Source organism: Aedes aegypti, chromosome 3 (assembly GCF_002204515.2).
Source record: "Aedes aegypti strain LVP_AGWG chromosome 3, AaegL5.0 Primary Assembly, whole genome shotgun sequence".
NCBI lineage: Eukaryota > Metazoa > Arthropoda > Insecta > Diptera > Culicidae > Aedes > Aedes aegypti.
The window spans coordinates 166,101,739-166,125,340 of record NC_035109.1 but is presented as its reverse complement, the minus strand read 5'-3'; the positions used below and the strand labels follow the sequence as shown (position 1 = coordinate 166,125,340).

The 23,602-nt window shown below is 36.6% G+C and overlaps 1 protein-coding gene across 1 annotated transcript; it reads left to right on the top strand.

Moving 5' to 3' along the window:
- The first annotated feature begins 1,207 nt into the window (after positions 1-1,207).
- LOC5563974 (importin-11) lies at positions 1,208-22,118 on the top strand. The gene is made up of 13 exons (XM_001648235.2): positions 1,208-1,428; positions 1,608-1,860; positions 7,394-7,667; positions 7,730-8,276; positions 8,337-8,515; positions 8,581-8,769; positions 19,502-19,713; positions 20,116-20,386; positions 20,455-20,668; positions 20,728-20,965; positions 21,033-21,365; positions 21,425-21,599; positions 21,668-22,118. The coding sequence occupies exons 2-13, from the start codon at positions 1,631-1,633 to the stop codon at positions 21,803-21,805; spliced, it is 3,000 nt and encodes a 999-aa protein (XP_001648285.1). The 5' UTR covers positions 1,208-1,428; positions 1,608-1,630; the 3' UTR covers positions 21,806-22,118.
- The last annotated feature ends 1,484 nt before the right edge of the window (positions 22,119-23,602 follow it).

Here is a 23,602-nt window from a genome sequence, read left to right as displayed (position 1 = left end):
TAACGTAAACAACAATATTCGGGTTTCACGAGTTTTGGCCGGGTTTTGCGACTGAATCATTTTTTACGGTTTGAGTTGATTGAGTTGATTTCGCATCAAAATCTCAAGCGTGAGATTTACGAAAGAGATCTCTAATGATTTTGCTCTCTCGGGAGAGCGTATTGATTGACATTTGAGTGCGAGTCTATCAACACTGCCGGATACGTAATATCGTTTTAGCATCAACTCACATCAAGGCGTTGATAGGCGCATGGTGTACGCACGGGCCTAACGATCGTAAGGTGCTTGGTTCGATTCAAAGTTTGTTTTCATAAGGCAAAGCTATGAATTTCAACCCGATTTATTGTGGCGAATTTTCATAAGTCATGAATTATTAACGTTGAATATAACGTATTGGATACAATACAGCGTATTGTAATTAAATGTCGAAGCAACATTATTCTTGTTTGAATATATAATACAAAAACAATATAATATAAAGTAACAGAACACTGTATTGTTTTTCATTGGTTTTATTCCTTACAATTTTGGTCAAATTCCTATTTTCGCGTAAAACAACTGTTGTTTTTTTTTTCTATGTAGCTTGGCTGAAAGAAGTAAGAAAGCAAGTTCAGAAAGCAAGAAATGTTGGGTGAAAAATATTCATACAACTTTTCTGAAGACCGCAACTCCGAGATATTACATTATAAATATCAAAGCTTTAGGTAACGCTAAACTTTTGGGGGGTGCTGCAATATTCAACTGGGGTGTTGCAATACTAGGTTATACGATTCCATACTTATGGTGGGTAATGTAGGGGAAACAAAGAACAAAGAAAACTATAGCACGAAAATCAAGAGCAAGTTAAGGTAAGCAAACCTGACGTTTAATCACCTCTCTCTTTCCTGCACACGCACGCATAAGGATTGTTTTCATACGAAAACCGTTTCCGTATGAAAACAATAAACAAAAATCCCATTTGATCTTGTTGCTGGAAAGAGAAGGGTACGATAGCCTTATTCCCTGGTCCCCTGCTTATTTCCAACATATCCAAAATGTCAAATTTTAACTAAAATAAAAAAATAGCCGTATTAATAATGTTTCATTCAATAAACGGCGGGTACATTCGTCCAGTGTACCTGAATTGTGCCAATCATAAACAGTGCGGTAAATTCGGTAAAAGTGCCAGCTGACTCCAAACCGGAGCAACCGAACGAACCGAACGACCCGATCGTCTGACATTTCATTTTGTTTTCGTCTGCGTGTGTCAATTTCGCTACGCATTTTCAGATTTTTGGATTTTGTTTAAAAAATAGTCGGATTTATATTGTGCCGAATAGTGTTAACGATCGAAAATTGTAAGTTTAAGGGTAAGTCCCACGTAGAACGTTGGTTGGGACTGATAATGAGAGAATATTAGAACGGAATTAAAAAAATACGGGAAGAAAGGTAAGCAGAACCAGTTGAATTTTTTGTGACCTAACCTTTTCTGCTATTTCTAGTTTATCAATTTGGGTGAGGTTTTCGCATTCAATCACATTGAATAATATTAATATTTGGTTAATTTTCGACAAAAATACAATTATTAGGCTGAAATTAATCAACTCCTTATGCTTGCACTCTTTTAGATTTCAATCAACAAATAACAAAAATGTCGGCCGAATCAGCAGTCTACGAAGCACTAATGTATGCCTGCAGCCAAGATGCTCAGATGTTGAAACCGGCCGAACAGAAACTGGCAGAATGGGAAGTGCAGCCTGGATTTCATCTGACTTTGGTAAAGTTGTTCTCTGATCAATCGGTCGACGCAAACGTGCGATGGATGGCTTCGTTGTACTTCAAGAATGGAGTTCTCAAGTATTGGAGGAAAAATGCACCCAAGTGAGTACCTATTCGAACAGAATCATTCACAGGCAAGGGTTTCCAACTGTTCGGTTATGAAGTGATCTTAAATTTAAGTGTACGAGTTGTAACTAACTCGACATTGATGTATCATTAGGGCTTACTTGCAATGATCAATTTCTCTTCATCGTTGCTCTCTTCGCATTATTACATAAAATTGATTCACTTCTAGAAACACTTAAGTGTTAAGCAATCGCGGTATCTAAAGCTTCAAAATGCGCGAATATTTATTTTGACAATGGGGCCCAGATAGTCGTAGCGGTTAACCTGCAGCTTTTCAGCAAAACTAAGTTGAGGGTCATGAGTTGGATTCCCACCGGTCGAGGATCTTTTCGTAAAAGAAGTTTTTCTCGACTTCCCTGGACATAGGGTATCTTCGTGGTTGCCACACGATATACGAATGCAAAAATTGTCGATTGTCGAAAAAGCGCGGAGTTAATAACTGGTAATGCTCATAACAACAATTAGCTGGGAAGCAGGCTCTGTCTCAGTTGGGACATAACGCCAGAAAGAAGAAGAAGAAGATAAATTTAAAATACACTAAAGGTCTAGAATCAATCAAAAAACGACGAAAAAGTAATAACACTGCGGAACACGTTTTTGTCTCAAGCATCAAAATGCCGCTGTTTTCTTACATAAGTTGGCTGTTGAAAATGCAAAATTTGACTATTTAAGCCAACTTGCATGCAAGTATTCCAGCTTGTATGGCATTATAAACGGTGTATAAAAAGCTAGCATAACTGTATATGTACAATTAAAGTTGATTTAAAGTGGGAAAGGGCCCACAAATGTCGAATTAATGTTATAAGCTATAATTTCAATATCCCTGGCCACGATCACAGGGTTTGACGGTGCCAAAGTAGAAGGTGCACCATAATAATACCCGTCTGTGAAACATATCACCTTCCCAATACTTTGGCACACCTCCAACGGTTCATGATTTATCATGAAACGGCTGCATTCAGGCAGAGGATCTGTTAATATGTTTCGGCATATTATCAGGTCCTCTTCGAACCGAGGGACCGCCAGGGCTCATTAGTTACTTATAAACCAGTGCTGGTTGTTGATGTTTCAGTTCGTTTACACGAGCTGTAGCATCCTTTGTACTAATCAGCAATGGTGGTTAAGTTTCGAAGCCAACGTGTGATCAATCGTTTTATAATGCAACATAAGAATGGGTGTTTGGTGGAACTGTGCGTTACACTCGTCGTTATTAAATTTAGTGATTGTGAAGGTGCTAATAGTGATTTTATAATAAAATCTATGGTGATGAAAATTTGAAAATGAAAGTGGAAGTGATTCTGATAGTTTTGTTAAAAATATAATAATAATGATGTGAACTCTACTAATTTAACAATGGCCGTAATACATTGTGCATTTGTGCAATCATTTCTCTGACTATAAACTTTATTGCCTAGCTCTTCAAACGTGCATGATAAAAGTGTTAATAATGACAGCGAGTGCAGAAGAATGGATCGAAGTGATTTTCTTACGGTAAATTTCTTGATCATAGTGCTAAATCGTAGTTTGAATACTAATGACTCTACAGCAACAATATAATGATACATTTAAATTGAATATCTTTTAATTACTTAGTAATGGTAACAGATGATAAATAGTAATAACAATGAATTTATATGAAAATGGTGTGATGTGAAAAGTGATATAATGGAAAGTATATCAGAAGTGTATTACGAAAGTTGATGAGTGATAATCGGTGATATATGTGATAGTGTCGAAAATAAAAGTGACGATAGTGAGTGATGAAATGAAATGGGGAATGAGGACCTTTTAATAAAACTATTTCGTTCTTCACTTTAACCACTCTAGTCTATCATAGTTTGATAGTAGTCTGAATTAGTAGACTGCAAAACTACGGCAAGGGCTGATTGCTGCTAGCGTACACAGTGACCATTTGAGCAACATTGCTTAGGAACGTCTGTGTGATGAACGCAATAGAGGCTTATAAAAGCAAATGCTGGGAAGGAGCTTAGGGCAGATTAAGAGTGCCAGTACTACCCCTATCGCTACCGACAAAAAAAAAAAAATATATATATATATATATATATATATATATATATATATATATATATATATATATGTGTGTGTGTGTGTGTGATACAATCCACCTCCCACTGGCCGGCAGTGCTTTTATGGAAGAAAATTGTATGCATGTATTTAATAATACCCTTCGATATCTTTATATCTGCAGACAATTTTAGCCCAGGAGATGAAAGGTGATAGCTCTACTGAAATTCCAACGACCCATTTCAAGAATGGCAGTAAATACACACACATTCTGAGGTCATTTTCATTTACAGTAAGCCCCGCATAAAAACATCCAGATATCAAATGGATATATGCAATGTTTTTACACTTCCCGAATCGAAAATTATATTTTCGACCCTGGCACGTATTTAGTTTGAATTGGTAATAAGTGAGTAAAGTAAACAATAATAAAGAACGATTTTACCAGGATGTGAAGCAGTTTTTCTCCGTCGCCGCACTGGGGTTTCCGTAAAATACTATACACTTTTTCACCGCACTCCACGCGCAACACGTTCGATCCTGACCGCATCACCCGCCCCGCAGGAGCAAGTGTCGTAGTCAAAGGATCACACTACTGAACCGATCCGCGAGTCACGCCACTTTTTTTTTCCCTGCACTTCGCGCGTAACACGTTCGATCCTGACCGCATCACCCGCCCCCGCAGGAGCAAGCGTCGCAGTCAAAGGATCACACACTACTGCAAAACAGGGGAAAAAATTCTCCGGCAACGAAAATACGCGCGAATCCGTCAGCAAAATCAATCGGACGACGCCAAACCGAACTGTCCTGCTTGGGCTTCACAAAGCACTACCCAGCAAGGCGCTCCAAAACAGGGGAAAAAATTCTCCGGCAACGAAAATACGCGCGAATCCGTCAGCAAAATCAATCGGACGACGCAAAACCGAACTGTCCTGCTTGGGCTTCACGAAGCACTACCCAGCAAGACGCTCCAAAACAGGGGCAAAAAATTCTCCGGCAACGAAAATACGCGCGAAACCGTCAGCAAAATCAATCGGACGACGCAAAACCGAACTGTCCTGCTTGGGCTTCACGAAGCACTACCCAGCAAGGCGCTCCAAAACAGGAAAAAAAATCTCCGGCAACGAAAATACGCGCGAATCCGTCATGCAAAATCAATCGGACGACGCAAAACCGAACTGTCCTGCTTGGGCTTCACAAAGCACTACCCAGCAAGACGCTCCAAAACAGGGGCAAAAAATTCTCCGGCAACAAAAATACGCGCGAATCCGTCAGGAAAATCAATCGGACGACGCAAAACCGAACTGTCCTGCTTGGGCTTCACGAAGCACTACCCAGCAAGGCGCTCCAAAACAGGGGCAAAAAATTCTCCGGCAACGAAAATACGCGCGAATCCGTCTGGAAAATCAATCGGACGACGCAAAACCGAACTGTCCTGCTTGGGCTTCACAAAGCACTACCCAGCAAGGCGCTCCAAAACAGGGGAAAAAATTCTCCGGCAACGAAAATACGCGCGAATCCGTCAGCAAAATCAATCGGACGACGCAAAACCGAACTGTCCTGCTTGGGCTTCACAAAGCACTCAAATATAAATATATATATATATATATATATATATATATATATATATATATATATATATATATATAAGCTATAATTTCAATATAGCTCTAGTGGAACCTTTTCCCACTTTAAATTAACTTTAATTGGACATATACAGTAATGCTAGCTTTATATACACCGTTTATATGCATAAATTTTAGCTTGAGCGGCATGGTTACTTGGGAGGGTATACGGTTAAATGCTTTACTAAAATCCGTGTAGAAAGCTTCTACATTTTCCTTTGCACTCAACGAGTAGTTTACAAATTCGAGCAAATTAGCGATTGTCGAGGGCCATGTTGCGTTGTACTTATTCTAGTTTTGATTTGGATGAATTTTTTTTTATTAATAATGGACTCAAAGAGCTTCGGAATACACGAAATAGCAGAATATAACAATAATAAATTACATCGGATGTGAGATATGAGCTTCTCCACATTTTTGGGAAGAATCTGGACTTTAGTGATATATGTATTAAAAAGCCAAAAAATAGGATTAGTTGATTCAGTTGCTATAATCTTCATGAAGATTGATAGATTTACATACATTACTTTTGTTGCATCCAAGTTTTTCAAACCATTAAACATGTCATGAACATTTATATGATTGGCACCAACGGAAATCAAAATAGGTATTCATAATCGCGATCAGCTTCAGACGCTTCAGGGGACTTCTGGAAAAAAAATCTGAACATAAGTTACATATTTCTAGTGAGCCATAATCCTTATCGTAAAAATACATTGTAGAAGGAAAGTTATTGGATTTTAGCAAATATGAACATCGCGGGAAAATTACTCATGTTTTATGGTATATTTTTCTTGCCTTATCCATAATTTTATTCTACAAATGTGTGGAATGATAAGAACGGTGATACAGTAAAATAACTGTTATTACAACTATTACTAGTAACAAAAGTTTCCAAGAGTTATACTTTTTTACATTGTTTTATAACATTTGATGTTGAAGTGAATCACAAAAGTGATTCAGGGAAAATGTATTACAATTCAATTATGGTAAACCGGTTTGGCCTGCCTAGGAGAAAATTTCAATAAAAACATATGCGAAGCCCTATATATACAACAAATACTTATGTCAAACGCAAGCTTTCTATCCATATTATGTAAAAATATCGGAAGTGAGCTAAAACCATTTTTCCTCTTCAAAAATCTCGTTGGTCAATATAGGCCACCAGCATCAGTTTCGGCCAGAGATTTAGTTTGGGTTCCTAAATTTACCAAGAAGTGAAAAAAGACACTACACGTTAATGCTTCCAGTGGGCTTTTTGCCCTTTGAAGGAAGCACCACACTAGACAACGGACTAGCATGCAACGCCCAGTGGCACAGTCGGAAAACATTCCTCTCGAAAAGTTTTTCGGCCTGAGGCGGGAATCGAACCCACACTCCTTAGCACGATGCGGCTAAATGCCTCGGTGACACTAACCGCACTGCTACGAAGCCCACCCAAGTTGACAAAGAAATCAATGTATCTTACGAGAGGGCCAAATTAGAAGTATACTTCTCTGTTTTCCTTATATTTTGAATCAATTTGGACGAGTAAATTAACATATCTCTGGGGTTTCATGCTGATTGGTTATGTAAAACGGTGTATAATCCACTATGGCTACAACTGGTGTATGGCCAAAACCGGTGCTTATACCCTATTGTATTTAGAATATTATAACAAAAGGTTGTTGTATTTCTGATTTAAAATTTGTCCTTACTAGTCATACATATGTTTGATAGTTACCATAACTCCTGTTCATTATTTCTTTAAACGCATAATAGTGTATCTTATGTCATGGGAATTTATCGGTTGGAAACCCACTGTACTGTACGCCATTTACGAAACAGATCTAATGGAAAATATTGTTTTATCCTTTTAGTGCTATTCCAGTGGAGGAAAAAAGTGAGATTAAAAAGATGTTGCTGTTGAGATTCAATGAACCGGTACAGCAAATAGCCGTACAAATCGCTGTGCTTATAGGAAACATCGCTCGCTATGACTGCCCTCAAGATTGGATGGAACTGGTGCCAACCTTGGTAGAAGTAGTCCAAAGCAATGATCTGTTAGTGCAGCATCGGGGATTGTTGATTCTTTTGCATGTGGTAAAAGTTCTTGCATCGAAAAGATTTCAACGCGACCGAAATCACTTCGAGGTAGGTGCAGCTTCTAAGCTTTCAAGATCTTACTTTTTTTAAACGATTGTTTTTTTTTTCAGGAACTAACATCAAAGTTGTTTGATTTTATTCTCAATTTGTGGGACGCGTTTACACAGCTATTTTACACAAATATCCAAGAGCAAGCTACACTCGACTTATGTGCTACTAATTTGGAGAAAGCAATAATATCCCTACGAATTCTGAAAAAGCTGACTATTTTTGGGGTGTCAGCCCCTCATCTGAATCAGAAATGTATGATGTTCATTCGCGTTGTCTTTCAAAGGCTAAAGGAATTGCTGGATTGTCGACTGCAGGTCAAGCTTATAGAAAAACGACAACAACTTCCTAATAAATTATCAGAACAGGTGGAGAAATTCATCATCAAACATATGAAGTTCTTGAACTTGTTCTTCGATACCCATCCTGCATCGTTTGTGGAGTTCATTCCAGCGGCCTTTGAATTTTCATTCAACTACGTCTTCCACGAAGGGACGAATCTTATCTTCGAGGATAATGTCATCACATTCCCAAACTTTGCCATACAGTGCTTGAATCTGATCAAGGGAATTTTGTCACATAACTTAATACACGTGGATCGTGACAAAGGTACATATTAGAAATTATTCTGTTTCTTGATTTTTTTTTATGATTTTCTCTTTATTTCAGAGCAAATAATCAATGCAGCAAAGAACGAATTCTTTACACCCGAACGACTGAGCTACATCTTTGAAAAGATCATCATGCATTACTTTTTACTTACTTCTGAAGAATTCGAACTGTGGGACAGCGATCCGGAAAGCTATGTTTCAGACGAAGGTGGCGACTCATGGAAATACAATCTAAGGGTATTGCAAGCTTACGCTTAACACAAGTGTCCCATTATAATACGATAATTGTTTGCCTTTTTCAGTCATGCACAGAAGCGTTCTATATGATCTTGTTCCAGAAATATAGTCCCATGTTGATCGTGGAGCTTCAGAAGTTCATATCGAAATCTCAATCGATAACGTTGACAGAAACATCTGACCTCAGCGATCTTTTGATCAAAGACTCGATCTACAATGCTACCGGACTAGCTGTATTCAACCTGTTTGACGAGGTGAGTGTAAAATGCTTATTTCAAAGGCTTTTTATTCAATACTATGTAAAATTCCTGCAGTGTTTCAACTTTGTTCTTACCGATTCAGATGTATTTTTAGTAGATTGTGGTACGTTTCACATAATTACGTTGTTGATTGCCATAATGATTGATCATTAATAATTCTATTATATACTCTAATACAGCTTTTTCTTCACCCTTGTGTTTTTTCATTCATAATGGTAATTAGTTTAATAATCTTAAATGAAACTAGTCGAATGTCAATCATGATTTGAACCATAATAAACATACAACATAACACGTATTGTGCCAATCCGGATACATGGTCGGAAATGTAGTGTACATTTCCTATGGGGCTCTGCATTGTTTTGATTTTGCATGGGATTTTGACTTTTACTGGCCTTGTTGTTTACAAATTTTATGGAAGAGTGAATGAGAGATGAAGATTTTTGTGCAGATCCCTATTACCCTTGTGATTGTTGGTGAAATTTTGATACATTCCAGATGGCTACTTAAATTCTGAGAGAGAGGAGACAGCTCTCTGACAGTTGGTATGTTTTTTGCCTTCTTTGACTTGGTTTTTAATTCTTGGGTTGCGCACAACGGTCAGATATACTTATTTTGTTCAAAATCACATCCACTTCTTGTTGTTTACTATGAAAAAGGATATGAATATAAAAAACCAATAGCAGTTTGCCAACACACAACTTTATTTAGGTTATTCAACTTTTTAAAATGTGATATCTTCGAAAAACACCTAGAAATTTGAATTACATTTACTTGAAGTTTGGCGATTTTTCATGCTCTGCCCTTCGAATGTGCGGTTTTTCAGTGACAGTTAGTGACAGGTTCCTTTGACTTTTTGGAGCTCGCAATCTAAGCCAGTTGTCTCCTCTCTCTCAGCTTAAATTGTTCAGATGCACACGACCGAAACTCTCAGTATGCGGTTTCGGAGTATCAATCTAAATCTAATGTCGATTTCTATACAGGGTGATCACTAAGTCCTGTTCCTGTCAGTAAAGTCAATAATCATAGAAAAAATATGTGTGTGTGAATTTTAATTTGCAGTGCACTTCCTGTTTAGTACATCTAAAACGTTCGTCTTGACAAAGTATGGATTGCATTTTTCTTCATTTACCACAAAATTTGGTCACAGTTATCACGCACAGTTGTTACAGTTGTCACGCACGTTTTCCGCAGATATGTATTTTTAACCAAGCGTCGTTCGAAAGTTTATCCGATTGAAATAGCATGTTGCCACAGTCTTTTGAAATAACTAAGGAACAGCCAGACACTAATTATGGAAAGTTTTTGGTAAAAAACTATGCCAAGTCTGCTTAAATATATGATTTCGGATAATGTGCGTGCAAACTGGAAACTGTAATGTTTTCCAAACAACGCATGTACTTGGAACTTAGGGTGAAAAAAAAAAATAAATTTGTTATCTGTACATAGCCAAAGCAAATGTTCTAGTTATTCAAAACTGAATAATGACTGGAAATTTAAATTCATTCAAACATCATTTTTCCATGATCATTTATTTTACTGACAAGATGCAGTAATCACCCTGTACTATAACGTATACAATCTTTCGATATTTGAAAAGGTGTTCTATCAAAATTCTTGTCAAATACCTGTTATAATCTAAAAACCAGCTCAGGTTTCTCGTCAGAATACCCTAATTATTATTATTAATATATTTCAGGACATTCATGACCACTCTATAAAATATCAAAATCCTCTCAAGATTTTGTTCAGAATACTCTTAGCAAAATCCACTAAAGAATGCTATCAGAATCCTCTCAGTTTGCTCTTGGTATATGTGAGCAGCCCAGATAGCCGTAGCGGTAAACGCGCAGTTATTCAGCATGACCAAGGTGAGGGTCGTGGGTTCGAATCCCACCGGTCGAGGATCTTTTCGGGTTGTAAATTTTCTCGACTTCCCAGGGCATACAGTATCTTCGTACCTGCCACACGATATACGCATGCAAAAATGGTCATTGGCATAGTAAGCTCTCAGTTCATAACTGTGGAAGTGCTCATAAGAACACTAAGCTGAGAAGCAGGCTCTGTCCCAGTGGGGACGTAACGCCAGAAAGAAGAAGATGTGAGCAGCCGAAGTGAAAGTATGTTTTGTACTTGTCGGGTGATTTTTGTGAATCGGCATCATAAAAAAGTAAACTAGTTTTGTGCGGAGCCATTCTACGTAGCTGACCCTGAAAAACACGGTGAAAATATTGAGGAAAAGTATTGACAATAAAAAATATTGTCAGTATCGTGGTCGTTCAGGGTCCGCTTTACATCAATATATTGATGTCGTCTAGGGCAGCTATACCTACGTGTGGGTTGGGTGACAAAACGTCGAGTTCTAAAACGTCGAACGCCAAAACGCCGAAAGGACAAAACGTCGAAATGAGTGATATGGGGATGGTGTCACCCTAAATCGAGAATTTTTCAATTCTCCCCACCCCGTGTGTCACGCTTTTTGTGTGAGAGCTTCAAACATTTAGTAAGACTTTTCACGATATGCCTGACCCCCTCCTCCCTTGGAGTGTGACGTAATTTGTATATGACCCCTCGGAAGAAAATTAAATTTCTGTAGAAGACTGATTCTTTTATGAAAGATAAATAATTCACTATGTGCCAAGCGCACATTTTATCTGGCACGGTGTAAAAAAAAATCAGGAAACAAATCCATATTGCTGTTGAAATTTTACTGCTTTCGACATTCTGAGATTCGGCGTTTCATTCGACGTTTTGTCCCTAAAACCTACGTGTGCTCTAACGCTACTCAATTTTTTGACTCTTTCAACTGTCAAAATAGCAACATTGCTTTGAGAGGTCCTCAAATGGAGGCTATCTATATCGCAATAATCAGTTGGGAAAGGTGGGGCAGTTTGGCCACCTAAGGAAAAGTCGATAAAAGTGTTGAAAATATAATGAAATCTTCGGATTTTTGCATGATTTTAACAATTTTCAGATCAATATACCAGATCCGTATGATTTTTCGTTGTCTTATAAGGTTCACTAATTAATCATTGATTTTTTTTAATTAGTTGTTTTTCGAAACGATTTTTCACCGATAATCTTAAAAAAAAGCTGCCATTCGAGACAGCATAGGCTGTTTTTTAGAACACCATTTATATATTTTCTTTGAATTTAGAACACTAACCTATAACATGCCTAAACAGTGTTACGCTCCGTAGAGCCCGAGCAAGCGAGTTTGTTTTGTGCGTCGCCGGAGTGGATTTTTTAAGCGCCACCCCACACTCAAACTCAGTGGCGTAGCTAGGGTTTTTGGGGCCCGGTGCGGAGTTCGATTTAAGGGCCCTCAAAATTAAGGTGAACGCCATCTAAATGTAAGACGCTATTGTGAAACCGACTATTGAAATAAACATTGAACAAATAGCTTTTGTAGAATTATTACTAAAGCAACGGAAATTATGTTGATTTGATATGTTGTAGAAGTAGTTTAATGACAAAAATGTAAATTAATGAGCCTACAGTTCTTCTTTTCTTAATTCCTGTTCAAAAACCCATTAGGTAGTTTACTGAAAATTATCGATGATATCAATGATTAATTTGCCACGAGGACTTCCAGTAAATTGAGTTGGAAGTGGAAATATTGAAAAAAAAAACGAATTTAGTACTATACCATTTAATTCCACTAGAGTTTGTATCCTTTGACAGATACGCGTATTTCGACCTCAACTGTAAGGTCTTCTTCTGTGTTTTGACAGTTCATTTTAAGACAACACAAATCGGAAATGTGTAAAACTTACTGCTTAATAATACAATACCGTTTTGATTCATATTACGGACAGCTTCAAATTCCGGACACTCAACTTTGTATGGGAAACATTTCACTCGAAATGTTTCAATTTTTACCACTCAAAAGTTCTCCCTTTCCAGGCTCGTTTTAATAATCATTTTCCATTGATATCTATACCAATTTACAATACCCAATTGCTTCAGACGTCTATTTAATGGTTTGTCAATTTCATTTGATGATTTGGCCTTTCTAACCATGATATTCATGAGCTTTCCGGAATTCGAAACGAAGTGTCCGGAATATGAGGCAAAAGTGAAGAGGCGTCCGGAATAAGAATCATGGGAAGGCCACACATTTCCACTTATTAAAAATTATTCCTGTTGTAGAATCAAAATTTTCACCCACCATTCGAAAGTTAAGCGTTTTGAAGAATTGATAACGCGAAGGAATTGAACAGAATGATTTATTTAAAATGCTTTCTGATGAGTTATACTTCACTGAGGCCTTAAGTGTCCGTAATATGAATCAAAACGGTATATATATTGATTGATTTTGAAATCCTTGATGAAAGAAATGCCTTTACGGTCGATAAATTATCAAATGAACTCCAATGATTTCTTCAGGAGTTCATTTTGTGATTGTCATGGAGGATTTCGTTTTACACATTCAAAAATTCAACGTAGATTTTTTCTAATGGTAACCATAGAAGTTACTCAAGAGATTCTATCATGAATTACTTCAAAGATTCTTTCAGAATTTTTTTAAAAAAATCATAAGTGCTCAAGGAATGTATCCAATGATATTATCATCATTTTCTTAAAACTTCCATCAAGATTCTCGATTACAACATCTTCAAGATTTCAACAATTATTTTCTCCAGGGATTTTTTAGAATTTTCTTCAAAATAATTCATTTAAGGTGAAGGTGCATCGAAGCCAAAGTTCAAATTTACAAGAGCACGGATCTGGAGAACCAAACATCCGTTTGAACGAAAAATCTAATCGATTGGTCACCACCAGCTAGTGACCAATCGACTAAGTTTTCAGCTTAAGCGGATGTTTGGTTCTCCAGATTCGTGCTCTCGAAAATTACAAGTATGGCTTCGATTAATCTTCACCTTAAGAGTTCTTTCAGAGAACTTTATTGGAGTTCATTAAGGGTTACTTTCAAACTAAATCGAGTTTCATCAGATGTTACTTTGAGATTTACTTCTGAAATATCTTCTGGATTTATAAAAAAATTACTGAAAAAATCCTTGAATGAGACGTGACTGAGAAAATTAATGGGGAAATTATTTGAAGACATGTTTGGGAAATTTCTCTATAATTTCTAGAATAATTCCTGAATTCCTATCACTGGAGTAATTTCTGAAGAAATTTTCTGGATGAAATCTGAAAATTTCTTCAGGAATTACTCCAGTGATTATTGCTAAGGTTACTCCAGGAATTATTCTAAAAATTATAGAGAAATTTCCCAAACATGTCTTCAAATAATTCACCATTCATTTTCTCAGGAACATCTCCAGAATGAGATCAAGGAGTTTTTAGAAATTATTGGTGACATTTTTAAAAAATTCGGAAGATATATCAGAAGGAAATCTCAAAGTAACATCTGATGAAGTTTGAAAGTAACCCTTGATGAACTCCAACGAAGTTCTCTGAAAGCACTCTTGGGCGCTTGAGGAAGTCTCTAAGGAATTGCTAAGATGATTGAAATTACTAGAATATTTTCTGTATTATTAGCTGTAATATGCAACCTCAGAGATTTTTTTTGTAGCCATGAAGATTAAATTTGAAAAAAATACACGAGAAATTGTTTGGATGAACTGCAGGATTAATTTCGCATTAAATCTTCAGAGAAATTTCTGAAAGAGCTTTCTGAGGAATCCCAGGTAAAATTTGAAGAGAAATTCCTGGAAGATTATTAATTATATATCATCGGATAATCCCAAGAGGAATTTAGGGAGCCACTCCTAGAGAAAATGTGATGCTTGAAGGAATCCATATAATTCATGAAAGGATAACTGGAGAAACTGGTATAGGAATTCTCGTAGATCTTCCTGAAAAATCCCTAAATTAATTTAGTTAAGAACGGTAGAATGATTTCTTTTTTTCTTTAGATAGCTCCTGTAGGAAATTTTGGAAAAGCTTCTTTAGTTACAACTGGTGAAATCAAAATAGTCAAGAAAAGCGTTGTAGGCTCATGGATTTCCTTAAATAAATTACGAAAAACATCCTACCACCATCCCTTAAGCAACACTGGACATAGGAAGACTTGGTGGTGGATTCAATAGAGACATATCAGAACCTGTAGAAATTGCGTAATAGTCTCTGAAGGTATCTCTGGAACCTCTTGAACCAAGATTCACTTCAAGCAGAGTGAAGAGAAAGTGATTTTAAAGACTATTTTGCCTGAAAAAAAAAACATGTACTGGAAAGAATTTAAATAGCTATTGTAATTAATTTTATATAAGCATCTGAAATTTCACATCCTATATCTTGCCGGGTTATATTTTCGACGCTTCACGCACAGAGTAAACTTTTTCCAGATGGTAGCACCGTACGACCGTACCTTCGTTAGAGCGAATAGTATTTAATGAAATTCTTACCACAGACAAACAGACGTCACACTCTCACCATTGTCCATCGACCACATTTTAAACGGTTGATTCGAAAATATGGTAGGTGGCCAATCCGCCACCCGCAGCGCTCGCATCGTTTTTATTCGTGTTTGACGTTTACACACTACCGCCATCTGTTGGCCCGTCGGCCAAACACACCGATTTTAGCATTGGGCGTACATGTTCTCATGACCATGATTCTGATTAAGACTTGTTCTAAGTGTTACGTCTGTTTGTCTGTGTTCTTACCTTTGTGGGCCTCGTTTGTTTTGATGGGTCAATAATGCCAACATTAGATGTAACACTCGGTCATAATTTTTTTTGTCTCAAGGACCTTAAATACCGCTATTTACTTAATTTATTATTACTAAATCCGTTTTGTTGATGAATAGATTTTCGTGCATATTTTCAACGTGGAGAAATAAATATTCACAGGTCAGTTTAAATGGCAGTTTAGCAGAAGCACGCATCTTGCATTCCATGCACAATCGAACAGTGTGCGTTACAAGTACGACATATGTTGATTTTGTTAGCTACGACGCCATCCAATACCTATATATCAAACATGGTGTTAAAATATTTTGGTGTGATAGAATTATTTTGGTATGATCCTGGGAGGGAGAAACCAATACAAAATTTATGTACGTCATAGTGAGCCGCGATTCTGCTGTCACGAACTGTCACTGTGAGCCCAGATCTTAAAGAATGGACAAACATGAAAAACGCGCGTAATTGCTCAAAACATATTTTTGCATTTTAACAAAGTTGACAACAATCGGGTGAAAATCAATTCCTGCACACCCAAAAACAATGCCACGATAGTATCTTTTAATTTGATCGAATATAAAGTATTGAAACACCAGGGTGGCCACCGAACCGGGAAAAACGGGAAAAGCGGAAAAAAGACGGGAATTTGAATCCACCGGGAAAAAGTCGGGAAAAACCGGGAATTTGAGAGGATCGCCGGGAAAATCGTTTTGAACGAACATCTTCAAGCTGAAATCTACAAACCAACCTCCGAAACAAGTTATAGAAAGTTGTTATGTTTAATGATATTGCCATGAGGCATTCGCAATTTTGAACAAATATCTTTCAAACATTATTTAATTTCTACTATGATGCACCATATTTTTTAAAAATGTTTCGAATTATTTTTTTGAATTTTTGTTCTCACACTATCAGGGCTAATATTTTTTGAACTTTTCTTTATCTTTTTTCTTTGAATCAAAGTTTAATTACTTATTGCAGATTGGTTTAGAACTCTGCTGTAATTGCTGAATACCACAACTAATCATGAAAACCAGCCTTTATTTATAAAAGCTTCAATTATGCCACTAGTTATCTAATCGACAAAGTTTTGAATAAAGGCTCATTTACGATTTTAATAACGATCAAGCTGTTACAGCTCATATAAAATGTGTAGAATATCCATACAAAACGCAATTTTTGGTGTTATTAAAATTGTGAGTGATCCCTAAGTAAGTGCTTCTACATGTGTGGCCTTGTTTCATTCATACCTTGAACTTTTTTGCTTTAGAGATTTCTTTAATTTTATGAAGAAAATTCAAAGGATTAAGAGCTGAAAAAAAATCGATTACGATAAAGAACTACTTGGGCATCGTGATGATTTACTCAGGCACCTGGGGCTTTTGTCGGCTAAATTATCTGAAATTCAGCATTAAAATGCACTAAAATAAACTCTGAGCTGAAATTTTGATCGTTTTTTCATCACCAGAATCCAACCAATCCATCAAACGCAACCAATCATTTAACGCGAACGGATTGTTAGGTTATCTAGATCTTATAACTTGAACTTGATAGTTCGAAGTTTGGCTTAAAGGGCATATTGTTGGTAAATATGGGTCAAATAGCATACAAATTGAATCCCTGTCTTACCACAATTAACCATCTCTTTCCCATGATAGACAGCTCCAGAGCTCCATTGATATTCGACGAACGCGAGACAAATCGATTCAGATGAATACTATACTATGCCATAGTTTTCAGAATAACATTTTATATAGATTAGAACAATCTAACAGTCAACTTATAGATCCAATAGTGAAACTATTGATAAACAATCAAAATAATATGGAAAAACACTAGAAAAAATAAACCGCTTTTCATTGAAACCATTTTTATATGGAAAAACTCATATTAGGTCGTTGGAAAGAATGGAATAAAAACCGGGAAAATTATGTAAAATATACCGGGAAAACCGGGAAAAAAGCGGGAATTTTAAAATCTAAATTTGGTGGCCACCCTGAAACACGCATCTTTTTACTCTTTTCCAATCAAAATTGAAATTAAATGCACATAAAACTATGGCCCTTCTTCCAAGTTTGACCAAAAAGATCGAAGGTACACAATAAAAGAAAACTTGCGATTTTTACCAAGCCTATCTTGATTGTCGTTGGTGAGCGGGAGTTATCTTGCAATTGTGGAAAAATGTTGTTCAATATTTCGTGTGTAGTATCTGTGTCTCCCTCCCAGGTATGATCTATTGGAGGGCAAAATCCTCAATACTATTTTAGCAAATGTTCCCGCTCAAATAACGGCTCTATAGCATTTAAACTTTATTTTAAAAATGGGTCAAAATTGAAACCTTGACACTTCTGATCATGTTTGATGTTCGCTTAGTCGACAATAACGCCACTGGGGTTGTTCCTATCTCATATTTCGAAAAGGACACGGAAAACAGAATACAATCAAAATTTGAGTTTAAAACAAGGGATGTGACAAATCGGAAGAAAATGTTTTTTGGACCTAAACAAACGAAAAACTTTTTAAAATTGAGTATGTATGATGTTTGGCGTAAACTTGAGCTTTTGGTTCTTAAATTGGGACAGGACTTTAGAACCCTATTGTCAGAGCTTTCCATACTTTTGATATTTTTCCACATTCCATGAAGCACTTCCGGAAGTCGGATGAGGAATCAAGCGACGTATTAACTCCATTTTTTGCAAACATTTCCAACATGGTCAAACATTGAACATGCTTTTCATAATTTGATATGTTTTTTCTTCACCAAGTGAATAAATTTTGAGATTTCTTCAAGATGCATTTGAAAAAGTGTTAATTTTTATCAAAATGTAAAAAGTATTGATGTTTACGTGTTTCAATGAGCCACAATGCGGGGTGAACAGAAACATGCAATATTTTCATAAATCGTTTTACCCTTCGTTATTATCTTTATCAGCAATTGGGGTCTAAGCAAAGGAAGACGCTACCCATATTGGAAACTAATAGAATTGGATTTAATTCACACGATTGTACACATTCAAACACTTGGAAAATGTTTCTATTCGCTCCATTTTACGGTACACTTGAAATATTTTCTCCATATAAACTTAAGCTTATTAAACCCCCCGTTATACTTCATGGATTTCGCTCAAACTTTTAGATTATCTTCTGGGGCTCAAATGAACAAATTTGGGTGGTGTAACTTAAGATATTACAGTGCATTGTGCAACATCTGTTTCGATATTTGCTATACAAATAGTTATTTTCACATAGGGGAAAATGAATTCACTTCTACCCCCTATTTCATAAATCATCTTCTAATTTAATTACTATGTTTAAGTATTTAACGATCTAGAGCTGTGAAAATAACCGCCAGAGGGCTGTACAATTCAATTATCGCATTTGCTTATACATATCCCGTTGTAGCTTATCTTAATTTTCAACAGCTAGGCAAATTCAATCGGGGAATCCAAACTTTGCACTTATTCACATTTCATCAGGTAAATAGCTTCCAGGCAGTTGTAACTGTCGTTATGAGCACAAAAGATCGACTAGACCTCACCGAGGAGGCGTGGACCTGTTGATTATCTGTTGGAAGGAAGCGTGCATTTGTTGTATTAGCAAACAGAACATACTGATAGGTACGGATGAGCGCCTCTTTCTCCGACACACGATGACTGACTGAGATCGTATATTATCTTCGTTACAAACGAACAGAACAAAATGAACGATAGATGATCAATACCCATAGGCAGTTCAAATGAGAGCAGCTATTGTTTGAAGAATGAGTGTACCTAAGGATGCCCTATTTGGATGGTGCGATTCGTCTTCTCACGCTCAGTTCCAAATTAACATTGGATAGTTGTACGTCGTGTGCCTGCTTTTCTGTAGAAGTGATAGCAAAATTTTATGCTTTGCAATTTTTGTAAAAAAAAAACAAACGATCTGTAGAATGTTGTATGTCGATTTGAGTGTGAAACCGATCCGAGCACTGATTGAAGCAACTGGATAGGTGTGTTTTGGACCTAGCTGATTATTATTTAAACCTGTTTACATTCCAACATGTAATGATTTCGATTTTTTGCTTTTCTTTTCAGATCAACTTTGACCAATGGTTCACTCAACAACTGCTTGAGGAACTAAAGTTCAAATCACACAATTTCCGCATAATACGTAGACGTATCATCTGGCTGATAGGGCGATGGACAGGAGTTAGCTTTTCCAAATCTCTGCGATCCGACGTTTATCGAGCCTGTGTCGAGCTGTTGCACCCCTCTGAAGACTTGGCGGTTCGTCTTACTACATCAAAGTAAGTAATTTAATGATTGATTGAGATTTATTCTTTTTTTACGCAATTTGATTTATACGTGGCCTTTACACAACTTCACCTGAAAAATCTAAAAAAAGCAAATCGATCTAACTTTTTGAGCAAAATTTGTTTTGTTACCTTAAATTTTCTGCAATTTCTGTTTTACAACTTGTTTTCAAAGTGTATTCCAATACAGACATTCTTGATTCACGTTGTGTCTTTCATGTCTCTACAACTCTTTAATGTTTTTAAAAAAATAATAATCACAAAACTAAATTGCTTAGCTAATCTGTCCTAATATTAGATTTACATTTGCATGATTACAAAAGATTTCCGGGTATAAATATTGAAGCGTAATGAATCTTATTGATCATAACAAATTTACTATTTTTTTTACGTTAGGACACTGAAAAACATCATGGATGATTTTGAGTTCGAAGCAGAGCAGTTCCTCGAATTCCTGGAACCTGTTATTGCATTGCTGTTCACCCTCCTAAAGGAATCGCACGAATGTGATACCAAAATGACTGTTTTGTATGTGATGTCATTCATTATCGAAAAGATGTCGATGTGTATCAAACTGGAGGTGGAGAATTTGATCCAATATCTTCCTTTACTGTGGGAAGAAAGTCGCGAACATGATATGCTGCGCTGTGCCATAATCTCAACCTTGGTAATTATCGACACATTAAAACGTCATATTGATTGTTAACAGAAATTAATTCAATTATTCTTTTACAGCTGCAGATCATAAAAGCATTATATGAAATTCCTTCACCGGAACCGATAGTTGCATTTATTTATCAAATCATTGAGATGAGTACAAATATCAATGAACCGTCGCACGTGTATTTGTTGGACGAAGGCTTAGAGTTGTGGCTAATCGTCGTGCAATACAGCAGAACGATGAACCATGACCTGCTGAAACTCTGTGATAATTTGCTTCCCTTAATCGGTAGGTTAATCGTAACTAATATTGACAGTTTCCGAATAATAAAACGCGTTTTATTTCAGAGCAATCATCCAATAATCTGCGAACATGTCTCGCTATAACCCAGACATACATCTTCTTGTGTCCCGACGTATTTCTACCACAGTATGGAAAGGATATCATAAAAACCTGCCACTACCTTTTGACTGATCTGCGTACGGAAGGCGTGATAGTAATCTACCGATTGTTCCTTACCGTTCTGCGAATTGCACCAAAGTATTCTATTGAACTGCTAAGGCCCTACCTGGTTGAAGTATTCAAGTGCGTTACTTTTATTATTTTATTGATGTATGGTAGTTTTCTAATCTGTTTTATTTTTGTACCATAGGAAATACTACGAGCACGAAGGATTCATCCAAATCAACCAAATCTACCTGCAGATGATTGCGAGGATTTTGATACTCGACCAGGTCACTTTCAGCATGATTCTTAGCGAAATGGGAATCCCTGATGCTATGGATAAGATCGTAACGTCTTGGTTGGTGGACATGCCTGCGGTGGCAAGAAACAACGAGAAAAAGCTTTTGGCCTTAGCTCTAACGAGTTTAATGACGGTATCAAGTGATATTATTTTTGAGAACTTCAGTACCATTATGGCAAATATTAGCGCAACGCTCAACGACATCACCAACGAAGATGAGCAGAGTGGTGCTAAAGTAGAGTAAGTTGTTTAGAAATTCCTTCACCCTATCAGACTGATTATTGATGCTCCTTTTACAGTTCCCTCATTCTTACTGACGATAACGAGGCAGAAATAGGAATGATGATGTTCGGCTATGGGTTTATTGACACTGAAAATATGCAGAACGAAACTCCTCATTACGATCGATGTCGAGCTGTCTGTTTGCAAGATCCTACGCATGTTATTGTATTAAAGGATTATTTACAAAATCAGGTAAAATTGTTAAATTACGCTAAACTTGTTCACTGTTAGTATATCTTTACTTTTTTCGTCTTTTGTAGCTAATAACTCTGAAAGGAACGATTGGAGATGAACGATACCAAACACTGCTCTCACGAATAGATATTCAAATACTGAAGGAGCTCAGCGATTTCGTTTCGCTAGGGGTGCAGCTTCCATTACAAGAAGACTTACATTAACGTTGTGCTTGGCTGCAGTCATCATGGCCTTTTAATCAACTATTTTAACGTTTCCCAAATTGATGTTCTCATTTATCAAACTTTTATTTATATCCTGTCCATCCATCCTGAAATATTGGCAATGATGATACAAACGTAAATACGCTTCCTTAAGTTGTTAGTCAGTAGATATAGAAAGATTCACAAACTATCAAACAGCTGTCTACTATTGGATGATATGTAAACGGTAACGGTCTTATTTGAATGATATTGTTGATCATGAACGTTCGAAACTGTCGAGACATTTTAAAAATATATGTTTTTTTTTTTGAAACAGTTGATTCTTTTTTTCTGCCGAGAATATACAGTCCCTACGAGTTACGCTCTATAACTCACTTAGCCAAATGGAATACTGAAGTGCATTGAAACACGGAATGAATTTTACCCACATCAAATTAAGAAAACAAAATTAAATGAAAGGTGACAAAGATTATTAGTTTAATGTGCCTCCACAAGCCTTTTACTCGTAACGTAACAGATGGCCAAAGATTACGGGTCAAACAAATTTCCATTTTTTTTGACAACAAACCTGCAGGGGAAGGGGGTTTTGAAAAAAAAAAACTGCCATTTGGACATGACCTTGAAAAATCCGGACAACTCCAAGACCTAATTTGCTGTTGACTTTTTCCGAATGCATCCAATTTCGTCGATTTTTCATAAAATTATAAGCATTTGAATTAAGGTAAAATTTTGCCTGACTCAATATTTTTAAAGTTTCTTTATTAGTACCATTCCAAACATTACATTCATTTCTTATATCTACGTGTTCTGTGTTAGACAAAACTATCATCCTAATTTGGTAAAAAAATTAAGATTTTATTGACATTTTGTTAACAACATCTTCTTCTTCTTCTTGGCATTAACGTCCCCACTGGGACAGAGCCGGCTACTCAGCTTAATGTTCTTATGAGCACTTCCACAGTTATTAACTGAGAGCTTTTTATGCCTAAGTTACCATTTTCGCATACGTATATCGTGTGGCAGGTACGATGATACTCTATGCCCAGGGAAGTCAAGGAAATTTCCATTACGAAAAGATCCTGGACCGACCGGGAATCGAACCCAGACACCTTCAGCATGGCTTTGCTTTGTAGCCGCGGATTCTAACCACTCGGCTAAGGAAGGCCCCTTGTTAACAACATATTACATTTTATTTGTCGTAGCAGTTTAGATTTTTTACAGGTAAGTTAATTTCACCTGCTTATAAGAGAAAAAAAAACACGCTTTCAATCAACTAACCTAATTTAACCTATATATACATATAACGCATTAATTGTGGCAATAGAAGATTGCAACGATTTTTGTCTAAAATTATAAATTATTTTATTTGACATATGTTTCAATGTTTCAACATTGGATATTCTCTCTATCCTTCGGTTCAGAAAGGGGTATGGGCGCGTTCTGCCAACTCGGTCGAGGCAGATTTCTTGTGTAAACAAGTTTCAACATGGACGTTCTAAATTGCCAGAATGAAGTGTTGTGCTTGTGGTGAGCACTTGAAGATGGGATGGAAGGTCATTACTTCACGTTCACGCTTTACTTTTACTCCTGTAGAAAATTCAATACAATACAATACAATACATCATATTGTGTGTGCCTTGTTATTGTGCCGTTGGCTTTAACGTCGTGGATTGTAATTGCAATATTATGTGTAGTATTGCCAAAATATTGTTTTCAGCACAGTTAAAGTTATCCTACTTGATCATTCTCGCGATACCGTTCAAATTTCTTTTGATATTTGCTATAAAAAATCCGTAA